The 14,619-nt window shown below is 50.0% G+C and overlaps 1 protein-coding gene across 2 annotated transcripts in view; it reads right to left on the reverse strand.

Annotated features, from left to right (window-relative positions):
• Positions 1-5,385: 5,385 nt before the first annotated feature.
• Positions 5,386-14,619, reverse strand: part of KDM2A (lysine demethylase 2A) — a 132,855-nt gene continuing 123,621 nt past the window's right edge. For both annotated transcript variants that reach the window (XM_058305113.2, XM_004481583.5), the window contains exons 17-21: positions 12,168-12,880; positions 10,138-10,301; positions 9,441-9,599; positions 8,693-8,908; positions 5,386-8,248 (exon numbers count right to left, since the gene is read on the reverse strand). In XM_058305113.2, coding sequence (XP_058161096.1) covers positions 8,067-8,248; positions 8,693-8,908; positions 9,441-9,599; positions 10,138-10,301; positions 12,168-12,880 — 1,434 coding nt within the window. In that variant the 3' untranslated portion in view covers positions 5,386-8,066. The remainder of the gene's footprint in view (positions 8,249-8,692; positions 8,909-9,440; positions 9,600-10,137; positions 10,302-12,167; positions 12,881-14,619) is intronic.

The following is a 14,619-nucleotide window of genomic DNA, read 5'->3' on the forward strand; positions in this document are numbered from 1 at the left end:
CTGTGACCAGACAGGGGCTGGAGGGAATCTCACCCTGTATTTCCCTTAGGGGTAAAGAGTTCAGTATTCAGGCAACTACTGTAAATAACAAGAATAATTACTGTAAATAATGGGAACTGACTCTACCTCCAATTAACCTGGCAGGACCTAAAGTGCAAGGAGGTGGAGGCATTCAGGAGAACAAGGTCAGCCCACTGGCAGGCCAGACAAGGGCTGGCACAGCACAGTTTCTGCACATGTGCGTGAGTGAACGTGGGGCCCCGAGGTCACTGTCGGTTCTCTCCGGCCCCGGCTTTGCCTCTCTCTCCTGGGACCAGGCTTTGAAGATCACAGAATCTTCCCTGGCCTCACCAGGGGTGTGCTGGGTAGATCTGGAGAAATTCCTGCCTAACACCAATAGCCACATCTCGTTCATTCATCATTCCTTCAACAATACTTGTAGAACGTCTACTGTGTGCTGGGCAACCCAGCTTGGCATTGGGGAACCAACATGAAGAGTGCCAGGCGGTGAACTTTTGGGCAAACTATACATAACAATAATAACCGTCGGCATTTATTGGGTTCTCAATGTGTCTGAGAGCCTGGGCATTTAATATGCTGGAAACACTCTATGGGACAAGTGACAAGTTATTATAAAAGCAGGAGCCTGAGAAGTGGATTTGGCTCAATGGATAGAGCATCTGTCTACCACATGGGAGGTCCAAGGTTCAAACCCAGGGCCTCCTGACCCGTGTGATGAGCTGGACCACGTGCAGTGCTGATGCGCGCAAGGAGTGCCCTGCCACGCAGGGGTGCCCCCGCATAGGGGAGCCCCACGCGCAAGGAGTGCGCCCTGTAAGGAGAGCGCCCAGCGTGAAAAAAGTGCAGCCTGCCCAGGAGTGGTGCTGCACACACGGAGAGCTGATGCAGCAAGATGACGCAATAAAGAGACACGGATTCCCAGTGCTGCTGACAAGAATACAAACGGACACAGAAGAACACACAGCTGATGGACACAGAGAGCAGACCGGGTGGTGGTGGAGGGGGATAAATAAATAAAAAATAAATCTTAAAAAAAAAAGCAGGCGCCTCCCTGAATGGGGAAGTGAGGGCAACCTTGGAGCAGGGGCGTTTTTGCTAGAACCAGAATGAAAGGGAAGCGGCTGTGTCAGGCACACACACGGAACAGCAAGTGCCGAGGGCGGCCCCGCGGGAGGGAAGGGCCCTGGTGATCCCGGAGGCTCGACTTCCCTCTCTCCGCTACAGCCCAAGGGCCTTTTGCAGCCACTTGGCTCGCGGGCGCCAGCCGGCAGCCTCGCAGCAGCGCCCCTCCCTGAAGCCTTCCGGAAAGCCGGGCAGCTCCGCGCTGCCCCGGCTCCGCCTCCGCCTCGGGCCCGCCTCCGCCCCGCAGCGCCCCGCAGCGCCCCGCCCCGCCCCCGGCGCCTGCTTGGAGCCTTCCCAGCGCGCATGCGCCCCGGCGCCCATGGTCAGCCTGCCGGGGAGCCTTCTGTGCGCGCTTTCTGTGCGCGCTTGTCTCCTGATGTCCCTAATCTAACTGTATGAGTCCGAGTCACGGTCTCGTAGCCCCCACCGGGTCCACGCTCTGGCCGCTCTGGTGGGGGCGGGGAGTGGGGGGGAAAGACCTGGGGTCGAACCCCAGTGCCACCTCTTCCTGCCCTGGCTGGGGTTCTGGGCTAGCGACTGTGAACCTCGCCTTTCCTGTCTGCACGAGGGGCGCCTCGGGCCACACCTCGCTGGCTTGTTTGGAGGATAAAGTCAGCTAATGGGTGTGAAGTGCCAGGCCGAGGGAGAGTCCCACTATGGTGGGCCTCACCTGTCCTTTCTCTTCCTTGGGGTCCTCCATGGACTTTCTTTTCCTTGTCTTTCTCCCTCTTCCTTAATCTGCCTTTTCTCTACTTGAGTCTTATTTTCTTTGTGACTCTCTCTCAGGATCTTTGTATTCTGTCCTTCTGTCTTGCCATCCTAAGTACCCTCCTGGCAGATGTCTGGGTGGGGGCGGGCAGTGGGACCTTCCTGCCCCCTGTGCTTCTCTGTAGTTGTGGGTGAGGCCAAGGGTGAAGTCAGGGCCTCTCAGACCTCCCTCCTGCGGGCTCTGTTTCCTGTCTGCGTGTGGGTGTGGGCACTGAGCTTTCCTTCCGCGTCTGGGCTCTGAGTGCAGCCTGGAAAGGTGGTGGGAGGATGGGTGTCCCCAGTCGGCAGGTGCCAGGCCTGCCATGCTCTCGGCTTGGCACAGAGGCAGCCCCCTTGGGGAACTGGAAACTCCAGCTACAGCATTTGCAGGGCCCAGTGCACAGTGAAAATGCAGAGCGCCTTGTTCAAAGAGTATTATGAATTTTAAGATGGCAACCACAGAGCAGTAAACTGAGCCCGGGGCATTGTGTGACTGCACAGCTCTTAGGGTTGATCATGTCCCCTCCTCCCCACGGTACATCCACCTGTCCTTATATGCAGTAAATATCCTCATCCCCTGACTTCTGGCTCAGGATAGCCCTAACCTCAGGGAACTTGAAGGGCCATGGGGGAGGCCCCCAGCCTGGGATGCTTAGCAAAGCACAGGCAAGCTGGCATGAAGGAATAAGCCCCGGAGTCACAGGCCTAGCCTCCATTTATTTCCCAGCTCTGCCAGTGACACTTTGACTGTCGCTTCACCTCTCTGAGTCTTGGCTTTGTCATCTATGAAATGAGAACATATCTACCTTGCAGGGGCAGGGGTATGAGCATGGACTAGAAGCATGTGAATGCAGAGGCAGAAAGAGAAGGCAGACCCTGGAGCCAGAGTCTCTGGGTTTATTAGCTAAGTCACTCTGGACAAATTGTTTAATTTGCCCTACGACGGGGTAGTAATAGCAGGGTTGTAGTGAGGATTAAATGGGTTTCTACATGTTAAACACATAGGAATGCCCATCAGATGTCAGCGGTTCCTATGTTGTTGCCTACAAGAGGTACAGAATGCCCAGGCCGGTCCTTTCCTGTTGGAGGGGGCAACGGGAAAGGCTTCTGGAGGAAGAGGTGTTTGGAGAAGGGCTAGATGTTGACAGGCTGCTTTGGGGGTGATGCAGCCTAAACACAGCAAGCCTGGGGACCAGAGAGGTGTCCTGTTCAAGGCCTCTTAGAAGCACCTATTAAGTGCCAATCACGGTGCCCCCCATTTTACAGATGCCACTGGCAGGATGAGCTTACTCTTGAGTTTAGACATGATCCCAGGTTACTGAAGAATTGTGTGCCCTGGGAAGGCTAATTCATAGCTGAATACAGATTACATCAAAACAGGGAGACTGTTGACAGGTTAAAAAAAAAAAAAAAAAAAGAGGCTTGCAGCAGTGGCGCAAGAAAGGAGAAGGACATACAGGTAAAAGAAAAGGTGAATTTGGAGAGCTGAGATTGATCTCTGGGTATCTGGTTTGCTGGGAACACTCACTCGGCAGTTTCTTGGGCATCTATTATGTACTAAGCACTGTTCCAGCTGCTAGGGACGACATGGTGAGCCACAGAACAATCTTTGTTCTTGTGGAGCTTCAGGCAGTTGGGGAGACTGACTTTAAGGGAATAGTAGGTTACCAGGTTAACATATGATCCAGTCCCCAGCAGGGCAGGTGGCTTCCCAGAGGGAGTGACCTGTAAACTGAGGCAGGTGGGCCAGGCAGAAGGAAGCACATGTGCCAAGCCCCAGAGATGGGTGGAGGTAAAAAGTTAGCTCTGGGCATAGTGGGAGGGGGCAAATGATGAGTGATGAAACAGGGCCGCATGAAAGAACACATTTAGGTTTTATTCTGGATGAATGCACTGAAAGGTTTTAAGCAGGAAAGAGTAATAGGCTTTTTTTGCATTATTTTTATTTCTGCCCCCCATCCCCCACCGTATCATTGTTTGCTGTCTGCTCTCTGTTCATCTTTTTTAGGAGGCACTGGGAACGGAACCTGGGACCTCCCATTTGGTAGGTGGGCGCCCAGTAGCTTGAGTCACATCTGCTTCCCAACCATATCTTTTAAGAGCCGTGTTCCGGCTGCCAATAATGATGGCAGGTTGGACAGGAAGCTGGAAGGCCGTCTAGGGGCTGTTGCTGTGGCCCAGGTACTGGACAGTGGTGGCTTGGACTAGGGTGGCAGGGATGAGGTTACTGAGAAGCAGATGGGTTTCTGAGATATCTAAGAGGCAAAAGTAACACTCATTCTTCCTTCTGGCAACATGCAAACATGGCCATGTCCATAGCTACCCTGAAGAAACAACAATCAGTTCATTGCCCAAGACCTCGTCCTTTTCTAGGACGTGCAGCAGACAGAGATACTCTTTAAACAGTTTTGGGGTAGGATGGACAGTTCTAAGTAACTGGGAATAACCCCCTCTCCCCCCCTTCCTTGGGACTTCAGACCTCCAGAGACAGCTGTGAGCAGGGTGAAGCAGTCTGGCAGCATCAAAGGCACATGTCTAAAGACTGGCCACCTGGCTGATTTTCATCTGACATGCCCAAAAAATGCAGGTGAGGAAAATGCTGGTGCCAGTGTGGCCTCAGCCCGCTCAGTGACCTTGAGTGACCTATTCTGCAGCTTTAGTGGATGGCAGCTGGCCTTGACTAGTGGCTCTCCTGAGATGGACATGGCAGTAGAGTTGGATAACTGAAAATCTGCAGGCCCATTTTCAGAGGTTCTTTCCAGCAGTGCCTTTTTGGGGTGGTGGGGTGTTCACGCATGTGTGCACGTGTGCGGGGCGGTGGTAGTGGTAGGTCAGGTCATCTCAGACTTTCACTAGCCATCCATTAAAAACATTGATGAAGCAAATTCTGCAGTGTTTCTAAAAGGGCTGCCTTTTGACTTTAAGAGGTAAGGATAGTAGTACAGTCCCAGCAGTTACGCAGCTTGTGCTCCAAGGGGTGAGACAGGCAACTCCAGGCCTTTGCCACTTGCATGAGTCTGCAGTATCTCGACTCGCTTGCTCACTCATGCACACACACACCAAGGCAGAAAAGGTTTTGTTTTGTTTTTGTTTTTAAAAGTCCTTTTATTAAAAAAACAAAAAAACAAAACAAAACAAAAAACCCAAATCAAAATATTTCCCATTAGAGGCTTTTTTTTTTTTTTTTGTCTTTTAAAAATTTTATTACACAAATATCTCCCATTCCCATGTGTCAGAGGAAAGATGTCCTTGCTCTTTCTAAAACCAATAGTGGAGGAACTTTTAGAAAACAAAACAAAGTCCAACTAGCTTCCCTCCTTCCCTGGCCCCAAATAACCCCAATGTGTCAACTGAGATAGCATCAGACTTATCCCCTTAATGCTTACATTTAATTTAAATTTTCTTAGCACAACATTGGAGATTGACTCTAAATCAGCAACAAAAAATATATATTTACAGTTATTTCTCCAAAAAACAAAAAACACAATCAAACCCTTTAAACATAGTGACTTTAGGAGTTTTATTTATGGAGCAGTTATTTTTTTAATCACCAAGTGATTTTATATTATATATATATAAATTTTCTTCCTTTCCTTTGTGGTTTTTCGCCCCGGTGCTTGGAAAGATGGAGGCAGGGTGTCTGGTCCTGCAGTCTGAAGAGGGCAGGCTCTTCTGGCAAGGCCGTATCTAAGAGCAGATTGCAGGAAATGCGATGGACTCCCGGGCTCCTCTGTCTTCAGAGACACTTCTTTCCTCCACCTGGACCAACCCTCACCTTAAAAACCATTTTCCCCTCACAGTTCCAAAGAAAAGTAAAGCCCAGCAGGGGCATCGGTCCATCTGCCACCTCCCCTGGGCTCCCTTTTCTGCTGACTGATTTCCGTGCACAGTAAAAATGCTTGTTTTTCCAAACCCCAAACAAACAAAACCAAAACCCAAAACAAACTATCAGCTTGGAAATTTCTGTGGATGAAATGTCCCAAAGTCAGAGGCACTCTCCCGGCACAATCCCTGCTCTGAAGGGGTCTCTCCACCTCCCCTTTTATAAAAAGACAAAAAACAGAACCCCCAAAAAACAAAAACAAAACACAAAAAAACAAAACAAAAACAAACAAAAACATTAATCTTTTCAGTATTTTCCACAGGAGCAACCAAAAAAAGGCAGGAAGCTTCCAATTATAGATCACTGACAATAGTATTAATAAGGTTTTTGCTCAATACCCAGGGTTCTTTACAGAGAAGTTCCCCTAACTGAGGCACTCTGGAATAAGTCACTGGCATTTCCTCAAAGTTTCAGTCCCAGATTGCTGGGGCCTGGAGACCAATGGAAGCGGGCAGAGGGTCAAGGGAGCAGACTGCTGTTTTTAAGGTGCAGCCAAGACAATCAGCAGATTGGAAGAAATGCACAATGCCACCCCTAACCAGGACCCACTTTTCTCTTAGGAGGCCAGTCTATGCCAGGGTCAAAGCTGGGCTAGGTGGCAAAGAGGGGGACCCCTCTGCCTCTATTGCTTTGGAAGTGGCAAGGGTACAGTTGGCGTCTCTCCTCTGGGCTGGCTCACAATTCAGACCGTTCCCTGATGCCTGGGCTCCTTCCCCTCCCCCAGCAGGGCTTCAGGGAGGAGGAAAGCCTGAGACAGGACCACAGGAAAGGGGCCAGGAAGGGATGGGGCTGGAGGACAAGAAGGCAGGGGCAAGGTTGTGCTATCAATATCCTTACAGATGGGGAGCAGAGTGCAAATTTGCGTCTCATTTATAAGCTCTTGCCATAGGCTGCTGCCATGAGCATCTCCTCACACACTTAAATATTAACCCAAAAGAAATTCCGACCTTTCTTTTTTTTTTTTTAAAGTGCAAAAAGCTCTCTGCTGCCCTAGAGAGAGGATCTTTGGACAGGTCGTTCAATGCAAAGAAAAGGGGGCAGCTGATGGGGCTCCACACAGGGCGGTGGTGTGGGAGACACAATGCTCCCTTCCCTACCTCCCTCCACACACACACACACACACACACACACACACATGTAGTACACACAGCCACACATACAGAGGCACATGCACACCCCCTTCCATAGCTGCAGGCAGAGGGCAGGTGACTGGCTTCTAAGCAGGGCCCCACCCAAAGCTGCCAGATCAGTGAGCCATTCCTGCTAAACCCAGGCCTGGGCCCCCGGGGCTCTGCTAAGCCAGGCCCGGCGCCTGGTTGGGAGGCAGGTGGGGACTGGGCTCAGTCCTCTGCTACCCCCCAGCTGGGGGAGACACGCTGCTCCCTCTGAAGACATGCATCCTGCGAAAGCCCTAATCAGGCAGGAATGAGGACATCTGGAAAAGGGCAGTGGGAGGCCAAACAGGGAAGGGGAAGAGGGAGATGGTGCCCATCTCAGAATCTGCCTGGGAAGCAATAAAATGAGGTGTCCCTGGGGTGGGCAGTTCCAGCTCCTCTGAAGAGCCTCAACCCCAATAAGTGCAATAAGGACCTCATGGCGACTAGCAGGAAAGTCTGGGGTGGGGAAACCTCATTATTTGAACTACCACAAGCGTGGGACAGTATCAAGCTAAGGGGAGTGAAGAGGAGGGCGAGCACAGACATGGATAAGAGGTTTTGGACATCTCAACAGCACCAGTGTGATTTGCATGGGTCTGGCGTTCCTGGGGCTGCTGGCCCCTCCTGCATAAGCCGGGAGAGTGTGACAGAGGAGAGACACGCACTGGACACCACAAAGAGAACCTGGTCATGGAGGCAGGGCAGCTTTGTTCCCTGGAAGTTTGCTTAAACCCAGGCACTGCTGGGGTGGAAGGGCCCAAGGCCCAGTGCAGATGAAAGTTGCACAAGCACCCCCAAACTGAGAGCCAGGCCTCCTGGCAGGTGAGTGAGCCGACAGGCGGGCAGGCGAGCAAGCGAGCAGGCACCTTGACAGCACACAGCCTGTGCTTTTCCCTCGGATCAATTTGCTACTCCCTTTTCCTTAGGAGGGAGAGGAGCAGGCAGGTAAGCCTGGTGTTCACCACCCTCTCTGCCCTGCCTGCAGGGAAAGGGCTCAAGGGACAGGAGAGCGGAGAGGGAGTGTGACGCTGGCCTCGGAGCCCGTGCAGGGAGCCCGTGCAGGGTCGGGGAGAGGCTCTCCTCGGTGGGGAGTGAGGGGAAGATCAGCTTCCTGTTCAGTCTGGGGTGGGTGTGTCTTAGCTGATCTTCTGTATCAGCTTCTCGTCAGACAGGCAGTAGAGGCTGTTGATGGACAAGTCTGAGATGAAGTGCTCACAGGCTTTCCGAGTGATCTGCTTGCATCCTCGAAGGTCGATCAAAGTGACATTAGCGATGCGCCGTAGGTAGATCAGGGTCTGGTCTGTCAATTTATTGCAACCTGTAGGGAAGGAACCCCAAGGACAGGGCTCACATACATGGCCATGCCCACTTTCCTCTGCCACATAATTCCCCTAGCCCTTTAGTGTTACCTCTCCCTCAAAATGCTAAATTAGAGCCCTTTTTGTCCCATAGCTACCTGGTTCTGAGACCAGAAGAACCACTGGGCCAGTTGCCATACTCCCAGGACAGGTGACAGAAAGCGCAAAGGCTGCAAGGCTGACCAGAGAGCTGCTGAATGGCGTACCCAACTCATCTACTCTTCACCCTGAGCTTCAGTCCATCCCCTACTCCCCCACCAGTGAAAAGAGGGCTAAAAACCCATGTCCTTGTCCAGAGGCCAGGAAACAATTTAACGTGGTTCCATCAAAACACCCAAGTTCACACTGGTCCCTGGGTAAAGCTCCAGGCAGGGCTGGGACCTCTGGAGGCCTCAGCAGCATACCTGCCATATTGAGCTCTGTGAGGGAGTAACGCGTGGAAGACCCGACAGCAGTGAGTAGATTGGAGGACTGATCTGTAAGGTGGCTGCAGTGACTGAGGTCGAGTCGAGACAGGAGGGGCATGTGGCGAATGATGAGGCGAAGTGTAGCATCTGTGATGTCAAGGCCTGCCAGCCGGAAGTCAGTCATGTTCCGGAGTTTGCTACGATTGTCCTGACCTGCGTAGGAAAGACAAGGAAACTAGAATAAAGTGCCAGGGAGCTTTAGCTACTTGCTGGCTAGGCTCCTGAAGGGGTTAAAGACTGCTCACACCCAGCCCTGCCTTCAGGGAAAGAGCAGTTGTGTGGGGGCAGTTTCTAGGAAACCAGACAAGTTTTCTTTCTTCCCAGCTGCTGCATCATGCCTCACTTACACAGCAAAAGGGTATGTGGAGAATGCTCTCCCCGCCCCCCCTTTCTAGACCATCATGCACATCCCACCTCAACTGTGAAGCTCTCCCAGACTTCCTTAGGCTTATATTCTCTGGGCCCCGAATTTCACTATCCACAAAATGGACTTACTCCTTTGTTTGTAGGTAGTTATCTGCTTGTAAATAGTTAACCTGTACTTGTACATAGGCCATCATCATTCAGGTCTCTTTTATTCTTCCACAGTATCATTTATGAGACTACCTTAGCTTCTGAGAATGAGGTCTGTCATAAGACAAGGCTACCCCAATACCAGCACAGAGAAGTCAGGCCCAGAGCATACCCGGTTTATCAGCCGGTGGAGTCAGCAAGTCCCGAATTTGAGGGTCCTTGATTCCCACTGCCCACCGAAGATCAAGGGTCCTGAGAAGGGGGCAGCTGGAGGTGCTGAGGGCAGAGACTGCAGACCAGGAACAGCCTGCTAGGAGGAGGTCTTTCAGTCCTGCAATAGTGGGAAACAGACATCCAATAGCTTAATTCTGCCTACCAGCACTTTCTCAACTACCAGGTCATCTTAAGAAAGATGAATGGATTCCCCATAATCTTATTCTAGTAATCCAGCTCAGAGATTCCTATAATTTCCTACACTGTATCTTATAGCCTTGGTGTTAAAACTGATAGCTTAAGTTCCTACCTTTCCAAGACCTCAAAATGTTGAAGAAGAAGGTTTACAAGGGCTGTTCAAGGCAACCTCTGACTCAGGTTTCCTTGCCAGGGCTATGCTGAGGAGACCGCTGGGCTGGAAGCACACAGGAGCCCATTCTCCTCATTGTCTAGTGCAGGGAATTGGCCCACCAGTCTAGGACAATGCCTGGGAGACTGGCAGTTAAGGTGACCTGGATAAATAAATCTCTTGCTAAGCAGTAAGGCAGCAATGGCAATTCTAAAAAAAAGATAAAAATAAAAAACACTGCAAACAATGCAGCTTTCCCTACCTGTTTCTTCTGATTCCCTAGAAGGACAACAGCACAGCTGCTCACCTGGCAGCCTGTTGACAAGCCATGTCAGTTGCTTTTTGGAGATGTTGGTCCAACTGAGATCAAGGCTAACCGGTTGCCTCTTGATGATGCCACTAAGAGCCTGGGGTACAATAGCCTTACACCTACTCAAGTCAATTTTTGTCCAAAGTCTCTTGTCGCAGCACCTGTGACAGAAAGGAAGAGAACTAGTTGTCATTAACCTGATACCCCAGTCAAAGGAACTCCAATTACAAGCTTCTGGGAAAAGCAGAGCTCCTGGAGGGCCATGCTCCCTAGGTTCTTCTGCAAGACAACCAAGGTTTGTGCCCTGTCATTTCTTGCCTCAGAGAATAGGGCTCGATCTATATAGCAACTAGTTAGGTTGCACCCGTGTTAAATGGTATATTAACTTGACCAGTTTGTGCTGGCTCTGGAGGGTTAGCAAACACAACATAATTGTTAGGGACATAGAGAAACCATACTATACCCCCTCCACTTGCATAAAAATAGTATGGCTCCCAAGGAAGAGCCATCAAGGGAACATTTTAAAACTTCTTGACTTCTTACTGCTTGAGGCCCTTAGGCCTGCCTCCATTCTCTCTCGTCAATTATCCCAGCTACTCAAGTTGCAGGGTGCTATCCCACATGTCCTTAATTTACCCTGCCTTAAGCTCTAGAAACAGAGCCCATTACTGTATCAGGCATGAAAAGGCTCTTTTATCAGTCCAAGCGAGACCTCTCTCACCCTTGGGTTTCTGTACACTACCCCTGCACCTTCTAGCCAGTCTCGACCAGAACCAAGAGTACCTTCCCACAGCAGTATACAAGTCCAAATATACCACAAACTGTACTGCACCAGGCAGGCTTGGGTTTAATATTTTACTGCCTGTGTCCACTCCCTCCTCCCCCAAGCTCACTCTGGCTGGCAAGGGGAGACGGCAGAAAATGGGAGTCTTATGTGCCTGGGCCTGGAAACCAAGGAGTAGAGCCAGGCAGGTCCATTAGCCCTACAAAGAAATATTTCAGATATTTATTAAGATTTGGTGAAAAACTCATGTTCACAAAAAAGTCTTTAATTAAAGACTGCATAAATTTCATCAATTGCACACGAAACTTTTAGGACAGAAACAAGCTGCTTAAAAAAGCAGTGGTTGTCAAACTTTAGTATGTATAAGAACCACAGGAGAGCTTGCCAAAACAGATTGCAGCCCCCCTCCCCCCCCCCATTCTGATTCAGGTCTGGGATAGGCCCCGAGAACACTGAGAATTTGCATTTCTATCATGTTCCCAGGTGGTGCCACTGGTCTGGGCAGCATGCTTTGAGAACCACTGCAATACCATGTTAGCTATAAAGAATATATCCTAGAGGTCCAGAAGCTTAAGGAAAAAAATCAACAATGCCCATGGAAATCTCTTAGAAAATCCCAATCTAGGGTTTCTGTTCAACTTGGAGAAGAAATGGTAGGTCTCATTAAGGAGGACAACTAAGTCTTGGGAAACTTCCAAACTGGACCCTGCTTGCTGAAGAAAGGAACTCTGATCCAGGTGTGAGAATTACAACTGGAAGATCACGAGCACCTTCATTTGGAAAAGCATGTCCTCCTCTTGTTAGAGGGAGAGGGAGCTGAAGGCAAGGGGCTTAGCTATAGACTTCCATGTCAGTAGCACCAGGAGAGTAATGGACAAACCACAGGCTTTCAACAAATATGTGATGAGTCCAGCTAACTCTGGGGAAACTTTTCAGCCCTTAACACTCTGAAGTTTTAGCAGAAACCATACAGTGCACCCCCCAAATCAGTAACCCACTCCCAATAGAGAGATGGGAAAGTACAGAGCAGGGAGAGGAGGGAAAGAGCCAAATTTCCCTAATGACATCTCCAGGCATAACTGGCCACATCCCAAACACTGTCTGGGAAAGAGACCAGGTTAATTCACTCCTTATAGGACCCAGTATATAAGTCTTCAAATACCAAGGTACATGCTGTTCTCTTATGGCAAACTTGCCACCTACTCCCGTACCCCTCTTCCTGACCCCCTGTATCCCTGCTCACCATTTATACCACGTCTTGCACACTCGCATACATTCACAAAGTTCTCTGCGGCTGAGGTAGCGGAAGACAGACATCCAGACCTCCCGCTGCATCCAGCTTTCGTCTCCATCCTGAGCCCAACTGCCCCGGCCATTCAGCCTGGCTGCACCCCCCTCCTCTGCACTGTCATCTTCCTCCTCCTCCTCCTCCTCTTCCTCCTCCTCTCCCCCCAGACCCTCCTCATCCCCACGCTGGGGGGTTCGGGCTGGGCAGTGCTGCACTAGCACACGGGGGGAATGACGAAGGTTGGCAGAGGAGGCCGTGATGGCCTGCAGCTTGGGCACAATGGATGTCCCGTGGAGCTCTTTGGTGGGCCTCTGTAGCGTGACAGTGAGGTACGATCCCCGGATCTTGGCTTTCTCAACTTCAGACAGCTCCTTTTTGCCGCTGGGATTGTTCTCCTTTTCCCGTACCATGGTGCGCTCGGTGGCCTGCAGCCGCAGCAACTGCCGCCGTTTGAAGCGCTCATCGCGGCTGGCACTGTGGTGGTCGCTGGGGCCAGCCCCAGGGGATGACCGAGTCACCATACCCCGGGGGGAAACCGGGTCATGGATGAGCTGCAGCATGGAAGTGGGTGAATGAGGCGGGGGTGTGAGGGGCTCATCGCAGCTCCGCAGGGGCCGCAGGACTTTGGCTTGCACGGCTTCTTCATCACTCTCTTCCATTTTCCGCTTCTGTAAAACAGGCCCCAGAAGGCAACATCAGAGCCTCCTCTCTTCAAAACCCTCAAAAGTGACAGGGTGAGCCTTACTGTTGCTCCTGGGGCACTAGATTGATCATTTGGTCCTCTGGTGGTAGTGGTGATGGGGGGTACCTGGATGCTAGAGGGTGGTTATTGCCACAGAATCCACAATTTAGACACTGCAAGGATCAGCAACTGAACTCACACCTGTGCCAGAGAATACTGATCACAGAACAAAATCCTCAAAATGGGTCACTCGGGAAACCTACAAGTGGCAAGAAAGGTGTGTGTTCAAGTACAGGAGAGGGATCCAATATTGGGGCTGCTTGAGTCCATACCCCACCTTATTCATCTTCGGCCCAATATTTCAGTAATAATTTCCTGAGTAAAAATATTTTTCTTTAAAGAGGCCACATGCTACCCCTATGTAACCTGACATTTTTTAATCCTGTTTCTAAACTGGTTCTCTTATCAAAGAGAAGCTTGTCTTTTGACAGTGGAGGTAGAAAAATTTTCACATGTTGAGTCTGGGGGCAGTAATAAACCCTACTGACTTTTAGCTCCCCCAGTGTGGTATCTACACTCTCCTCTACCAGACTGCTTCTTCCTATCAGCACCCCACCCTATCCCTAGAGAGATGAAGAGAATGCAAGCGAATCTCTGTGAGAAACTGCATAGCTACCAGAGGTTATGTGTGCAGGATTACAACGAGCGATATGGTTTGGTATGGCCAACATTCCCAGAAAGGACTACATCTTTGTCCTGGGGCACTTGTGTTCTCTGGAAACTTTTCTTTTCCTGAAGCCCACCCTGGCTATGCTGTGACCAAGTGTAATCTATGTATTCTACTAAGAGTCATATCAGTACTTCAGATTTTCCTTAGGGAGACTTTTATGTCCCTTAGCAACAATCCTGATTTCCACTCCCTTTTCCCTTTTCCCTTTATATTCTTGAGATCACCATGTTTGGAGGAGAATGACCACCTCTTAGTCACTGGCTTTTATATTGTATTAGAAAGTAATACTAAAATATGGCTTCTGCCAACCCATCTGCTGCAGCAGGGAAGCAAACACCCACTCCCACTCCTACCAGAAATAGCAAATGCAAAAGCTACTGGATAAGAACTTGGAACAAGGAGAACTTTAGCCCTACTCAACTTTAGAAACCCTTATCCTAAAAAACATTTATTTTATTCAACTGTGTTTTCTCTTTGGTTTTTAATTGTTTATATTTTCAGTTATTAAATGTACAAAGTTAAAAAAAAAAAAAAAAACCTGTATCAGGAAAAAAAAAAAAAAAGAAAAAAGACATTTAGATGGAAAATTCAACTACTACAGTTCCTAAGTGGGAAGAAATAGAAGACAGAGAAAATCTCTTATGTCCCCATTCCTGTGCAGGGCACCTGGAGGAGCCCACTGGAGCTTGACTGACTACCAGTAGGACAGCTTGCCTCTTGTATGTGTCCTTAGTGGGTCTTGCCTTGACAGGTTCAAGTAATCAGAGTCCTTCTGGCTCTTTAGTATTACTGGTGACCATTGGGCCAGCAACTGCAGCTGTTCCAGGCCAAGGTCATGGCACTGGTTTCCTCTGGAGGGGAGGGGCTGCCTCTTAAAAACACATTTGGGTACTGGGCAGGGCTTTCTGCTGAGGCCACAAAGGCCACAAAGGTGAAGATGACAAAAATGTGAACCTGCTTAACTGGAAACTCCAGGACACCACTGTATTAACTTG

Source organism: Dasypus novemcinctus, chromosome 10 (assembly GCF_030445035.2).
Source record: "Dasypus novemcinctus isolate mDasNov1 chromosome 10, mDasNov1.1.hap2, whole genome shotgun sequence".
Classification (NCBI taxonomy): Eukaryota; Metazoa; Chordata; class Mammalia; order Cingulata; family Dasypodidae; genus Dasypus; species Dasypus novemcinctus.